The sequence below is a fragment of the Hylobates moloch genome, unplaced genomic scaffold, assembly GCF_009828535.3.
Source record: "Hylobates moloch isolate HMO894 unplaced genomic scaffold, HMol_V3 SCAFFOLD_9, whole genome shotgun sequence".
Taxonomy (NCBI): Eukaryota; Metazoa; Chordata; class Mammalia; order Primates; family Hylobatidae; genus Hylobates; species Hylobates moloch.
The window spans coordinates 80,495,392-80,510,609 of record NW_026652284.1 but is presented as its reverse complement, the minus strand read 5'-3'; the positions used below and the strand labels follow the sequence as shown (position 1 = coordinate 80,510,609).

At 40.9% G+C, this 15,218-nt stretch overlaps 2 protein-coding genes across 3 annotated transcripts in view; both read right to left on the bottom strand.

Moving 5' to 3' along the window:
* The window catches only part of SPAG1 (sperm associated antigen 1), an 82,720-nt gene extending 75,385 nt beyond the window's left edge, over nt 1-7,335 (bottom strand). Inside the window, exons 1-2 of the mRNA XM_058444571.1 lie at nt 7,254-7,335; nt 3,424-3,565 (exon numbers count right to left, since the gene is read on the bottom strand). Coding sequence (XP_058300554.1) covers nt 3,424-3,563 — 140 coding nt within the window. The 5' untranslated portion in view covers nt 3,564-3,565; nt 7,254-7,335. The remainder of the gene's footprint in view (nt 1-3,423; nt 3,566-7,253) is intronic.
* Nucleotides 7,336-11,675: 4,340 nt separating this feature from the next.
* On the bottom strand, nt 11,676-15,218 carry POLR2K (RNA polymerase II, I and III subunit K). 2 transcript variants are annotated; one of them, XM_058444570.1, is made up of 4 exons: nt 15,021-15,218; nt 14,319-14,388; nt 13,798-13,922; nt 11,676-12,460 (listed from the first exon to the last, which is right to left on the bottom strand). In XM_058444570.1, the coding sequence occupies exons 2-4, from the start codon at nt 14,377-14,379 to the stop codon at nt 12,365-12,367; spliced, it is 282 nt and encodes a 93-aa protein (XP_058300553.1). In that variant the 5' UTR covers nt 14,380-14,388; nt 15,021-15,218; the 3' UTR covers nt 11,676-12,364. The 2 variants fall into 2 exon arrangements, with proteins under 2 accessions (XP_058300553.1, XP_032616012.1); XM_032760121.2 differs by having other exon boundaries at nt 13,830-13,922; nt 15,021-15,152.

Genomic DNA, 15,218 nt, shown 5'->3' with positions numbered 1-15,218 from the left:
AGGTTCTGTGGAGATCTCAAGGGCTGCTTCCCAGTCTCTTTCCTCAACCCGCACAGGCTCCATTTTTACCCGTAATCTGTGGAATGATACAAAGAAGAAAAAAAGGAACTCCAAAGAAACCAATTTTCATCATACATTTTAAAAACTGGATAAGGGTGAGTGGGGCGGGGCGGTCCCCGGCACCGTGGAGGAAGTGGGGCTGCTCCGCGGAGTTGGCGTGGATTCTGGGTTCCTCCCGGCACCACCATGTCAAAGGTTTCCTTTAAGATCACTCTGAGGTCTGACCCACAGCTGGCGTACAAAGTACTCTGTTCCTGAAAGTACACCTTTCACAGCAGTCTTATAGTTTGCAACAGAAGAATTTCAAGTTCCTGCTGCAATAAGTGCAATTATTACCAATGATGGAATAGGAAAAAATCCTGCACAGACCGCTGGAAATGTTTTTCTAAAACACAGTTCAGAACTGCGAATTATTCCTGGAGTCATGATGGAAGTTGTTAATATCGGCTGCTTGGAATATACAATTACCTTTCAAAATAAATATTGGTATTTTTTGTTGCTGTAAAATTGAAATCGGGCATTTAACACACTATGAAAACACCAAGAGTCAATGAATAATGAGACTCATCTGTCCCTTTTTGTTGTCTGTACTCTTTATGTGAAGAGGGAATGCATATGAATTAAGGGTTATAGTGTCACAGAAGATTGCTACCTCACACACAGACAGGTAGTTCATTTGGGGTGAATGGATTATCCAACTATTTTATAACTGGGAGCTTCTGATAATTTTTTGGAAAACATTTGAAACATTAAAACTTAATCTTACATATTTGTCTGAGTTAAAAATATAAAAAGAATTATGGATCATGGATGGTAATTTGCTTGATAGCATCTGGTTTGCAGACTCATAGTTTGATTTTTAATTAAATATATAGCTTATGATGAAGTCAATAAACATATCAATGAATAGTTAACTATATTAAATTTTTATCACGTTGGGCACTGTGGCTCAGGCCTGTATTCCCAGCACTTTGGGAGGCCAAGGCAGGCGGATCACTTGAGGTCAGGTGTTCAAGAACAGCCTGGCCAACATGGCGAAACGGACTCTCTACTAAAAGTACAAAAATTAGCCGGGCGTGGTGGCAGGCACCTGTAATCCCAGCTATGCAGGAGGCTAAGGCAGCAGAATCACTTGAACCTGGGAGGCAGAGGTTGCAGTGAACCGAGATCGCGCCACTACACTCCAGCCTGGGTGACAGAGTGAGACTGCATCTCAAAAAATAAAAATAAAAAAAAATTTTATCATTTACTTTTTCTAAGTTTCAAATCTCATGTGTCATATAAATTTCAGTTTAATATCAACCAAATAAACAAAATTTTAATCTAACAAAAACAGAATAATATTTTCTCTTCAACATATATGTGTTCATATGTTCATTTTGTACATGATATTAAACTCATAAATTCAATATTAGAGATTGGCAGAAAGAGAATTTGGACTTCCTTTTCAACGAGGAGTTTTTGTTCATAAATTTTTTTATTTCAAAGAGGTAGGAAGAAAATGGCAGATAAACAGCTTAAACAAAACACCCTGAAATTCAACCACTCAAGGAACAGAATTCCTTCCTTAGAGAGTTAAATGGAGACATCTGTTCCTTTTATTTTAAGGAAAATCAGTCTTTTCCCATTCTTTTTTAGGTCTGTTCGCTCTTACATTTCTAGAAAAATATAAATAAATTTCATTTCCAAATTAAATTTTAAAAAACAATTCCAAGTTCAATATATTATCACTGAATTAGGCTATTCATAAAATTTCTTGGAATCAACATTATTATAACTGTAGCTTTCCAACTGTTTCATCCAATAAACTTTTCATTTTTATTTATCCATCCTTGACCAAGTATACATGCTAATATTCTGCTAAAAAAGGGAAAACAATTGATATTATTGATTTTTCACTTTCCATTTTAAAAATGATGATGTTATTACATCAGCATCTGGCTGCGGACCAACAGGGAAGACAGGAAGCTAAAGGTGATGAAAGAGAAAAAGGAAAGAACCCAGTGATAAGGAATAGGGATAGAGGAAATAAAGAACCACCACAGGGTAATAGGAATTCTAGATGTCCTGGAAAGTAGTTCATGCTCCACAAGTGTCTTCTGCAATAGAACTCTGGTATCCAAATGAAAATAGCTCCAGAGACCCAAGGCCCCAGCACTTTGGGAGGCCAAAGCAGGAGGATTGCTCAAGTCCAGGAGTTTGATATCAGCCTGGACAACATAGTGAGATCCAGTCTTAAAAAACAAAAAAGGAAGGAAGGAAGGAAGGAAAAAAGGAAGGAAGGAAGGAAGGAAGGAAGGAAGGAAGGAAGGAAGGAAGGAAGGAAGGAAGGAAGGAAGGAGAGAGAAAAGAAAAGAAAAAAGAAAAGAAATCCAAAAGAGGTGTCACAGGTTGGTACTCCTCAGGACAGTGTTTCTTGAAGTGGGTTCCTTGAACACCTGCACATCAATCAGCCAGCTCCATTGTTAAAAACACATGTTCCCTGGCCCTACCCCAGATTTTTTGAAGCAGAATCGCTGGGAATAGAGCCCTCAAATGTGCATTTTAAACAACCACATTTGATGTATATTCAGTTGGACAGTCACTAGGATGGGGCTCTACCCTGAAAAGGTCCTAATTCCCTGCCTTCTGATATTACCTTCAGGCCTCCCCACCACCCTCCATGTGATCAGTGTGCGGTGGGTCACCCTCCCTTGTTGTCAGGTGATATGAAGTGGGAAAGCGCCACCAGACTAGGCTGGTGAGATAAGCTTACCGGTAATCCTAATAGCTTTTTTTATTTTATTTTATTTATTTTTTTTATTTTTTGAGACTCTGTCACCCAGGCTGGAGTGCAGTGGCACAACCAGGGATCACTATAGCCTCCAAGGCCCAAGCAATCCTCCCACCTCAGCCTTCTGAGTAGCTGGGACTACAGGCCAAGATAATTTTTGTATTTTTTGTAGAGACAGGATTTCACCCTGTTGCTCAGGCTGGTCTTGAACTCCCGAGCTCAAATGATCCACCTGCTTCAGCCTCCCAAAGTGCTGGGGTTGCAGGCATGAGCCATCACACCCCACCCTAATGGCTGCTTTCACAGCTACTTTACCTTCTCCTAGAAAATGCAGAGAAGGCAAGAAAAATGCCCTCCTGGATATTAATTAGCCTAAGTCTCATGCTGGCAGTAGACCTAGGTGGAACTCTCCAAACTAACCATAGGATCAAAACCACTATTTTGGGACCTACCATGCATGGGCAAAAACAACAATCTCAATATTTGAGAATTTTCTTCAATATTTCTAATGTAGCTTTTACCTTCAGAAGGTAACAACAAGATAATTAAAACTGTCATACTAAAACATGTAATGATTTTAAAATGCTTACCTGAGCACACAAAGAATTTTTTCCAGATGTTTAACATCTGAACATTTTTCAATGTATTTGAAATCCAGATGTTCAATGGGAATTTTAAATGTTTTTGTTGTTCCAAAGCCCCAAAATGATGGATAATCTTTGGTGGTCATAGCTGAAATACAATATTTAAAAGTTATTAATCTAATGTATAAATAACACTCAATTTGGATAGTGGTAACCATGTAGGTACTTTGTATTTTTTTGAATTTTTAAAAATTTTTTGTAGAGACAGGGTCTCCCTATGTTGCCCAGGCTGGTCTCTAACTTCTGGCCTCAAGAAATCCTCCTGCTTCAGCCTCCCAGAGTGCTGGGATTACGGGCATGAGCCATTGCGCCTGTCCCGCCTAGGTGTTCCTGAACCAAACTGAGGGTTGGCCTGCTAATTTTGTGGCCCAATAACGAGATGCAGATGAACTGAGGAGGAAGACAGTATTTACTTCTGCAACTGGTTACAGGGAGAAGGCCTGGAAATTATTGCCAGACCAACTCAAAATTACGAAGTTTTCCAGAGCTTATATACCTTCTAAGCCATATGCCCATGTGTAAGACTGCATTCATCTAAAGACATAAGTGATTAACTTCTTTTAATTTATAACTAAAGTCTGAGTCCTGAAGACCTTCCTCTGCGGTCTCAGTAAATTTACTTAATTTAAATGGGTCCAGGTGCTGGGGCAATTACCCTTATCTTGTCTCCTGCTAAATCACAGAGGTTTGGGGAGTTCCTTCAGACCTCCCATAAACTTGTTTGTGTGGGTCTGGGGAATTTCTTCAGACCCACAGTAAAACTTGTTTAATCCTAAATGGGTCCTGTTAAAAATTCCTTTGCTATTTTGTCATGCTTTAAGGCCCAGGAAAGGCCTAGGCAAAACTCTTGGTGGGCTTTTTTTACATCCCAGCCTTTGTATAAGGGCACTGGCTTTTACTATTTAACTTAACCACTCAGTCAGTACTGAAATCATTGTTATGGAGGCCTGCGTTAGTGAGACCTGGCCTGCCACACAGGTACTTCTGTATAAAAGGAGGTGGAGTGTTTTATTTTTGTTTTTGAGATGGTGTCACTCTGTCACCCAGGCTGAAATGCAGTGGTGCAATCGTGGGTCACTGCAGCCTGACCTTCTGGACTCGGTGATCCTCCCACCTCAGACTCCTGACTAACTGGGACTGCAGGCACGTGCCACCACTCCCAGCTAATTTTTCTTAGATTTTTTTGTAGAGATGGGGTTTTGCCATTTTCCCCAGGCTGGTCTCGAACTCCTGGGCTCAAGTGATCCTCCCGCTTTGGCCTCCCAAAGTGCTGGGATTACAGGTGTGAGCCATCACGCCCAGCCCTTCTAGGTACCTCTGTAGAAAAAGAAGGTAGACATTTTTTTTCCACGGAGGAAGTCAACTAATTTTGAATTCTCTGTCCCTGATAACAACAGTTGACATTTATGGAGTTAAATTACTGTGTGCCATACACGGATTACCTCACTTAATCTTCACTTAAGCAAAGCTGGAATACAATGACAGAGAAGGTTGTGGTGCCCAAACTGCTTTTTAAGATTTTTTAATGTTAATTTTGAATGACCTTCTGCTAGTTTAGCTGTCTGTTAACATCCCAATCATTCTTTGTGATTCACCATAAACATAAATAATAATATCCTTTCTGTAACTTGCCTTAACACAATCCTGTTTCCCACTCCCTGCCTACTTCTTCTCCCTACCACACAATGAACTGTGTTCTAAGGGCACTCTGTACATACCTCTCATTTTTTTTTTTTTTTTTTTTTGAGTTGGAGTCTTGCTCTGTCACCCAGGCTGGAGTGCAGTGACACAATCTTGGCTTACTGCCACATCCTCCTCCTGGGTTCAAGCGATTCTCCTGTTTCAGCCTCTTGAGTAGCTGGGATTACAGGCATGGGCCACCACACCCAACTAATGTTTGTATTTTTAGTAGAGACGGAGTTTCACCACGTTGGCCAGGCTGGTCTTGAACTCCTGACCTCAAGTGATCTGCCTGCCTTGGCCTCCCAAAGTGCTGGGATCACAGGTGTAAGCCACCGTGCCGGGCCCTGTACATACCTCTCTCTTAGCACAAATTTGAATTATGTTTGTTTGTCTTCCCTTCTAAATTGTGAAAGAATTTTATTTATCCTCACAGCTCCAGGGCTAACATAATAAGTAGTGCCCATACCCCTTCAGAAACATTCGCTGAATTTAATTGAATTGGGAATAAGGAGGCCTTGGAGAACATCACTTTAAAGATACTGCTGCTAATGCTAGTGATAATAATATAGCAACAAATATATACTTCTTAATGTGTGCTAGGCACCATTCTAAGTACTTTACATATATTACTTCATTTAATCCCTCAATTACTGTATTGGGTAGGTTTTAAGTGACATTAGTAATAACAGTTAACATTTATGGAGCTAAATTACCATGTGCCATAGCTTATCTCACCTGATCTTCAAAAACTCTCTCATAAAGGATATTAATAATTACTCCTATTTTACAAATGAGCAAGTCGACAAGGGAACTAAGGATACGAGTCTCAATAGGCTAACTACAGAGCCCACATACTTAACCACTGTACCAGTGATTTTCAAACTGCAGGTAGCAACACATAAATTTAGTGAGTTGCAATTAACATTGTTTTATAATGAAATGGAATAGAATAAAAAAATAGACTACCTGACATAAAATATTAAAGTAAATATTGCTTTATAAAAACTTTTACTTCATGTCTATATAAATGGAAATTATGTGTGTATATAAATGCACGAGGTTACAAAGTAAACTATACTTCTTATTGTGGGTCACTGTCAAAGGTTAAAGAAAACCCACTGTACTTGGGCAATGATTTTAAAAACAAGAAGTAGCAATGGGTCTAATTCATAGAAGTATTTCTTTCAGCCCTCTGGGAGTCTGGTCATATATCAGACCTCTGCAGAAAAGGACGACACTGTCCACTTCTCCAAATTTCTGCCAGCTTTGACTTAGGTATAAGATACAGATGACAGTTCTTAGGCTTCAGGATGAGATCTAGCTGCGGCTTTCACACCATACCTGCAGGGCCTATTGATGAATGGCTCCCATGACAAGGATAGCCTTAAGGGCAGAAGTTACCGGAAAGCAAGATGAAGAACTCGTAAATTGTTGATGCTGCCCAGAATAGAATGGGTTGCCTTTGGAGGATTTTTGCCCAGAATAGAATGGGTTGCCTTTGGAGGATTTTTCCAAAGAGCGAGGGATCTTTGGTGGGAGAGATGTAAGCATCTAATGGGATTAAAATAGATTACCTTGAATTGAAGGTATTTCGCAACCCCTGAGATTTTATGATTTCAATAAAATGTGATTAAAAACACATGAAGTGATAGAGCCAACTCTTACCTAATCAAATGAATTTCATTCTGAACATCATTTTAACATTTCTCTGAGAAGCTTTTTTTTTTTTTTTTTTTTTGACTAATCAAGTGCAGTAGTGAGAAGGGGAGAAGAAGTACAACGAGGAGTTGGATCTATAACTGAACAATCAAGTGAGAGAACTCACTACCTTTGGACAAAGTCTCTCTGAGAATCCTTTTTGAAAACTACCATGGTTTTTTTTCTTTCTTTCTGTAGGATACACCTTCTCAAGACTACTAAATGTCCATCTCAAGTTCCAAAAAACAAGTTCTACAATACTTTACAACTCTTCCACCTCTGTTTGCAAAGTCTTTGTCTCTAATTGGGAAAACCTTCGGTCCTAGCTGAATTTAATTTCTCCATCATCCTGATCCACATCCACCTCCCATATTTCGTGGCCAGCTTAGTAATACCTCCAGTTCAAACTGTTCGGGTCTTCTAACGCGAAAAGCTGGGTCTCTCCCACCGAGGCACCCTCTTTCCTGCATCCACAGGGCCGACCGCCCCCTGCAGTCGGAGACCGAAAAGAAACGGCATCCTCTCTCCTTGGCAACGGTTTCTATGTACAGCGGCGCCAGGACCCGCCGGGACTGGGGAGCCCCACAGCCCAGCCGCAATGGTCTCAGATTGCTCCCCAGCCCCTGGCTTGGGTCACCAGGGCTGACTGCGCCGGTGGACCCGGGAACTCCAGCGTTGCCACCGCGCCCCGACACCCGCCACCGTACCCCGCGGCCTGGAAAGCCCCGTGTGTTCCCCGGCCTTGAAGGACGTCCACCCCATGGCTCCCTCTCCCTCGCGGCCCACCGCCCCTTCGCCTCCCCGCCTCGACCTCTCGCCCCCGCTCCGGGAGGGAAGGGCTGAGATGCGACAAGTCCTATATTCCCGGCCGGCAGGTACACACAGACACTCACTGCTTCTCAGCGCCCCGCCTCGGGGAGGTCGCGGCAGCCGCACCGGCTCTGGCTGCGCCGCAAGAGCCAGAGGCGACAGGCTGACGGCCGGGGCGGGGACTAGGGCCTCTGCCACGCCCTGACCCGCAGTCCGGCAGATCTGCCCACGGCCCCAGGTTCACCTTCCCCGCCTTAACTGGCAGAGGACCATTTGGGCATGAGTTGGTGTGAGAGGTCCACTTCCTCTCGTTTGAGTTTCAATTTGTTGTAGAGAGTTAAAACGCTGGTATCAGCCGAGCGCGGGGGCTCACGCCTGTAATCCTAGCACTTTGGGAGGCCCGGGCGGGAGGATGGCTTGAGGCCAGGAGTTCGAGACCAGCCTGGGCAACACAGTGAGCCCCTGCCTCTACAAAATAAGTATATATATACTTTTTAAAGTTTTTATTGTATTTATGTATTTATTTTTTTGGAGACAGAGTCTCGCTCTGTCACCCAGGCTGGAGTGCAGTGGTGTTATCTTGGCTCACTGCAACCTCTGCCTCCCGGGTGCCAGCAATTCTCATGCCTCAGGCTCCTGAGTAGCTAGGATTACAGGCGCCCGCCACCACGCCCGGCTAATTTTTTTTGCATTTTTAGTAGAGATGGGTTTCACCATGTTGGCCAGGCTGGTCTTGAACTCCTGACCTCAAGTGACCTGCCTGCCTCGGCCTCCCAAAGTGCTGGGATTACAGGCGTGAGCCACCACACCTGGCCCATAAATAAAATATTTTTTTAAAACGCTGTTACTGTTCTGTTATCCTGGACTGCTGTATTCCCTGCTAAGTAAATTGATTACTCCTACTTAACTATAAAAAATGTAATTAAAATTTCAGAGTGCATTGCAACCAAGATTTACTTACTTCTTCCTCTTTAAACAAAAGAGTAAATGAAAGACAAGATTCCCTCTTCCTTTTCATGAATTCCACATTTTCTGAGTGCTGGTTATGAGTCAGGCACCATACTCAGCACAGGGATGAAAAGGTGAATAAGACAAAATACTAATACAAATCGGATGAATGAAACAATAGAGGTTACTTGTCAGGAAATTTATTTCAGTTTTATAATTTCAAACTAGTTAAAATAGATGATGAAGATCAAAGTTCATTTACACTGCCTGGCAGTTCTGTAAATGTATTTCTCTTTCCCTTTTGCACTTAAATTACAGACCTGCAGTCTGCTACCAAGCACTGTTAGTGGCAAGAATTCTAATGCTTGGCAGGACACGGTGGCTCATGTCTGTAATCCCAGCACTTTGGGAGGCCAAGGCGGGCAGATTGCTTGAGCCCAGGAGTTTAGACCAGCCTGTGCAATATAGTGAGAGGCTGGCTCTATAAAATAAATAAAAAATTTAAAAAAAATCACTTTAGTCTTCATAAAGATAAAAGAAGATATCATCCAAGAAACAAGGAGATAAAGTGAGGCCTGGTAAGGTCACTTAGCCAGGTAACAAGGGGTGGTGCACGTATTTGGACCCAAAGCCTTACACCAAAGCCCATATTGTTTACTGAGCTCTTAATTACTAACCAATCCATCAGTAAGTCCCATTGGCTCAATCTCAAAATGTAACCCACAGCCAGATACTTCTCACCACCTCCACAACTACAGCCCTGGCCCAGCCACCATTACCACTAACTTTAACTATTACAGATGGTCTGTTGTTTCTTTGTTGCCACCTGTTCTATATAGTCTATCCTCACACAACAGCCTAGTAATTCTTCACATCAGACCAGGTCACTCTCCTGCTTACTGTCCCAATGGCTTTGCATCACAACACCCTAAGTGAGCTGGCCTCTGCCCACCTCTGCAACCTCATCTCCTCCCATTATCCCTCCTGTCACGAAGTTTGAGTCACATGGGCTTGATTCTGAAGTGGGAACAAGATTAAGCTCACTTTCCACCCCATGATTTTCACATGGAGTGTTTTCCCTGTCTCCGTAATGTTCTTTCTCATCCTTCATCCCTCTGTTCAAATAACCACTCCACCTAAACTTATTACACAGAGCTTATTCTAAGGAAGGGTGAGGACATGTGTGTATTATGCATTATGAGGCAACTTGTCGCCCAGGCTGGAGTGCAGTGGTGCAATCTTGGCTCACTGCAACCTCCACTTCCTGGGTTCAAGCAATTTTCATGCCTCAGCCTCCTGATTAGCTGGAATTACAGGCATGTACCACCGCACCCAGGTAATTTCTGTATTTTTAGTAGAGACAGGGTTTCACCATGTTGGCCAAACTGCTCTTGAACTCCTGAGCTCAAGCGATCCTCCCACCTTGGCCTCCCAAAGTGCTGGGATTACAGGTGTGAACCGCCACTCCTGGCTTCATTTCTGATTTCATTTTTGAATTTTTCACTCCAATCTCTTAAGATAGCTGTCTTAAAGCACTGTTATCTCTATACTCCCTATGATTACTTATAATCATAATTCCTCCACTTTGATAATGAAGCTGAAGTTAAAAGAAATAAAGTGAATTGGCGAGCCATTGAGGGGCAGGGCTGGATTTGAACAAATCTCCATTCAGTGCTTTTCCCATGGACAAGGATGTGCTTTTCAGTGTGTGCAGTCAGTAAGCAGTTTATAGGGTACCAAGTGATGTGCTAACATCAAGCTCAAGCTTACTGATTTTCATATTAGTTAGAAATTAATTGAAAAGAATGTTTTAAAAGCAATTTTATATCAGTTTTTTCCTTGAAACTGTCTAAGTAGGTAAGAGGTAAAATTACTTCTAGTTTATAGATGAAGGGAGCACAAAAAGGTAAGTGGCTGACTGAAAGCAGTCTGAGTTCCAGCTGTAATACTTTTTGCATTAAGTTCTTCTGTCCAGTTAACCAGATAACAATATTCAATTAAACTACTGATATGCAAAGGACTTAGTCTAAAATTAGAAGAATTAAGAGAAGTATAACTATATTATCCCGTAAGTTGGGGATTTATCTGTTTAGGGAACTGTCATAAAGAAATACCATGTATTGGACTCCCATATCTAAAAAGTTCAAGAAGGAATATACCAAAATTATATCGCAGCTATTCAGGAAGCTAAGGTGAGAGGATTGTGTAAGCCTGGGAGATGGAGGCTGTAGTGAGCTATGATCATGCCACTGCACTCCAGTCTGGACAACAGAGGGAGACCCTGTCTTAAAAAAAAAAAAAAAAAAAAAAATCTGAGCATGGAAGTATTTCATATAGCATGTAATAAATTTATAGAATTTAATATGAAGATGGTAGTAAAAATACAGGTTTTTTTAAACAAAATATTATGGACAATATTTTGAATGTCAAAGACAGACATAGCTATTAATAAAGTTGGAATACATCGAATCTTTAAAATGTGCATCAGGCTGGCCAACATGACATTCCACAACCATGGAATCTTTGAACAGAATAGCATACAGGTGTGACCATTAATTCTACAACCCAAAGATCGAGGCTGAAGACTTAAACATTTATCCAATAATTCAGTGTAAACCAATGCTCCCCTCCCCAGCCCTTGACTCAGGGTGTTGCTCTGTCCATCAGGCTGGAGTGCAGCAGCATGATTATGGCTCACTGCAGCTTCAAACTCTTGGGTTCAAGTGATCCTCCCACCTCAGCCTCCCAAGTCACTGCCTGTTCTTTTTATATCCTAAAAGCAGAACTGTTGACCTTAATAAGTGATTACACCTGGGAAACTGCACTTGGCTTAATAGCCTGCTTCATTCACTTTGCTTGGGGTTGATTTTGCCTTACAGAAAACAAAGTTTCCCTTCATTATTCTGAGATTTTAAAGAGAATCAAGCATTACATGAAAATACAGAAAGGCCTATACCTAGCAATAAATGAAAAACTGAACTCAAGATGACATATGCATATTGACACCAAGCACAATGGTATACTTCATATCAAATAACACAGTGAGTGACACAGGACAGTGGTTTGCAATTTATTTAATCAGAACTTCAGAGGGTTCTAGAAACCTGCATTTTTAACAAGGACTGCAGATGATTCTAGCTTTTGATTAAAAGTGTGGTTTGGGGAAGCAACTTTACCCTTTATTGTGTGTCAGATTACATATACAATAAAACAAAAAGTCATGTAATGGAACAAAAAATTGCTTTATACAAAATATTAGTAGATACCCAAATATAATATGGTCTTAAAAATAAAATCATATGTATACAGTTGTATTCCTAAGTACAGTAGTGACCCCCTCATCCAAAGTTTCCCTTTCTGTGGTTTCAATTACCTGTAGTCAACCACATTCTAAAATAGGTGAGTACTGTATAAGAAGATATTGTGAAAGCAAGAGAGACCAACCACATTCACATAACTTTTATTACAGTATGTTATCATTGTTCTATTACATTATTATTAATCTCTTGCTATGCTTAATTTATACATTATACTTTATCATAGGGATGGATAGATGGATAGATAGATAGATAGACAGATAGATAGATAGATAGATAGATAGATAGATAGATAGATAGATAGATAGAAAGAAAGAAAGAAAAAACAGTGTATAAAGGTTTGGTACTATTTGAGGTTTCAGGAGTTCACTGGGGGCCTTGGAATGTATCCCCCCAACATAAGGGGAAACTACTGTAAGCAAAATCGAAAGCTATACAACAATCAGAAATGTGAAGAGAGCAAATCCAAGTATAAGTGAAGACATTCCTCTGAATTCCCAGGTTTCATCGAGCATCAAAAACGACCACTGTATTAATTTGAGGTAAGGACAAAAACAGTACGTAAACATTATTAAGATTGAAGGTTTCAAAGTCACTTTCTCTTTGCACTAAGCTGGTTTGTTATTTAACTTAAAATGCAAAAAAAGAATGGAATTCACTATTTACTATGACAACTGGTTTTTAAATAAACTAAAAACACTTTCAATTTTTATCACCACCTTTTCCATAAAATGTATCAAAAAACACTAAAGCAGGCCAGGCACAGTGGCTCACGCCTGTAATCCCAGTACTTTGGGAGGCTGAGGCGGGCAGATCACGAGGTCAGGAGATCGAGACCATCCTGGCTAACATGGTGAAACTCCATCTTTACTAAAAAATACAAAAAATTAGCCCAGCATGGTGGCGGGCGCCTGTAGTCCCAGCTACTCAGGAGGCTGAGGCAGGAGAACGGCGTGAACCCGGAAGGCAGAGCTTGCAGTGAGCCGAGATCGCGCCACTGCACTCCAGCCTGGGTGACAGAGCGAGACTCCGTCTCAAAAACAAACAAAAAACAAAAAAAACACTAATGTTAAAGGTGATGATCCGTCGAATTAAAGTATGTGTTAGTTATATCATAACAATTTACTCTGTATTTTAGTATTCCACATAGGGTCACACTATGTTGCCCAGGCTGGTCTTGAACTCCTGCAGCCTCCCAAAGTGCTGGGATTATAGGTGTGAGCCACCATGCTGGGCCTACTCTCAGTATTTGAACAATTTGTATGCACAACTTTTTCCATTAGGTAGTATACACAATATTTGTATTTCTCCTTGTGAACTTTAGCTTGTCCATAAACTCAAGCTCAAGAATGAACACTTATATAAATGTAGTCATGCACCCATAATGACGTTTTGGTCAAAGATGGAGCACATATAAACAGTGGTCGCATAAGATTACACTCTATTTTTGCTGTACCTTTTCTATGTTCAGATATACAAAAACATTGTGTTACAATTGTCTATTCAGTACAATAACATGCTGTACAGGTGTGTAGCCTAGCAGCAATAAGCTATACCAACCATATAGCCTAGATGTCTATGTATAGTAGGATATACGGTCTAGGTTTCTGTAGGAATGATGAAATTGCTTAAGGACACAATTCTCAGAATGTATCCCTATCCTCAAGCTTGACTGAACAGAATCCCTAAAAAATAAATTTGTGAGAACCAAAATCAACTAGTATTATTTAGATTATTTAGAGCCTATGCATTGGCCCATGAAAATGCTAATCATCTTTGTTTTTTAAGTACTGTAATCCAGGAAGTTATCATTTTAACCAGAAATTAATCTTTATCAACCCCAGTATTATTCATTTCCTCCTACCTCATATTTAGAAAGCATAGTTAAAAGGATACATCTTTTAGTCCTTTTCTTGTACATTATTCTGTATCCACATTCTCTGCATCTGATTGGATCCCTAGATTTTATTTCATTTTCTGTGTGACACTCTAGAATTAAAAAAAAAAAAAATTTACTCAATGCCTAAGAGGAAAATATTACAAATTATCTTAACTATATTTTTCACCTAAGGCAATCCAAAACACTAAAATATACTCAATCTCAAGGGTCTGCTGCTTTTATTAAATATATTAAATAGGAAAGAAAAAGGTTGTAGGCCATGCACATTTCCAGGAGACAGAATGAAATCTCAACGAGCTTTGGTTTTTTCTGTTAGTAAACAGAAGACCAAGGACGAACCCAGGTCTACAGACCTCAACGAGATTTTTTTTTTTATGGTTGCTAAAGTGTTCTACTTTTTAACTCTGAAGACCAGTAACTCCTTTAAGCAAAGAATAAATGTAACAATTTCAAATATTCTTACTTTATGTAAGTGCTACTCTTACCTCCACAGATATATATCATTGGTTGCTGCTTTGGAGGTTGAATGTCCTTCTGGGTGTCCATTGTTAGCCCCTGAAATCAGACTCAAATACTGAATATCTCAAAAGGGCTTCTCACAAGTCCATCCGGGCCCATTTTTCTCAGGAAAAGCTAAAAAGATCCCAACTCCTAATCTGTTCCTTTCCCCAAATCCTATGGGTTAGGTCTCAAGGACGAAACGCATACACACAAGTATTGGGCGTTTACCCCAAACTGGACATAATAACTACTTCATACGTGTTAGGCCATTATAATCTTCATAACAATCCTAGGAGACATCACTCTTATTTTACAGATGAAGCAACCGATATTTATGTTAATTTCCGCAGGATCACTCAGCTACTAAAATTCAAAGGGATACAGATCTGACTGTAAAGCTCGCGTTCTCGTTTAACACAAGTTCTGTTTTCCCCAACTCTAGCACAAGTTAGCCCAAAAAAATTATATCCCTCAACAGGGGAACAGGCTCACCGAGGGAAGAACAATGAAATAACTCCTGTTGGCTAAACATCTAAACTAAAAGAAAATAGGGAAAAGAGCGATAGCATGGACTGTATCCCCAGCCACTCTCAACTCTACCCCCATACCGGACCTTTTTACCCCAAGTGTCTTTCCAGTTTTGGCCCAAATATCCACCACAAACCCCAACCCACCAATTCGCTTACCTACACAGCACGGAAAAACTTCTCACTCCGCGTTTCCAAATACAACCCGGCTAGTCTAGGTGTCGAGACCAACTTCCGGCGCTGGTACATGACGCACGGTGCTGTCTCTCTCGCTCTCTCTCTCTTTCTCCCCGCCTCTTCCGCCCCAGGCGTGGCCAGACAGCCCGGATTGCGCAAAGGCGGTAAAGCAGGGTCTTT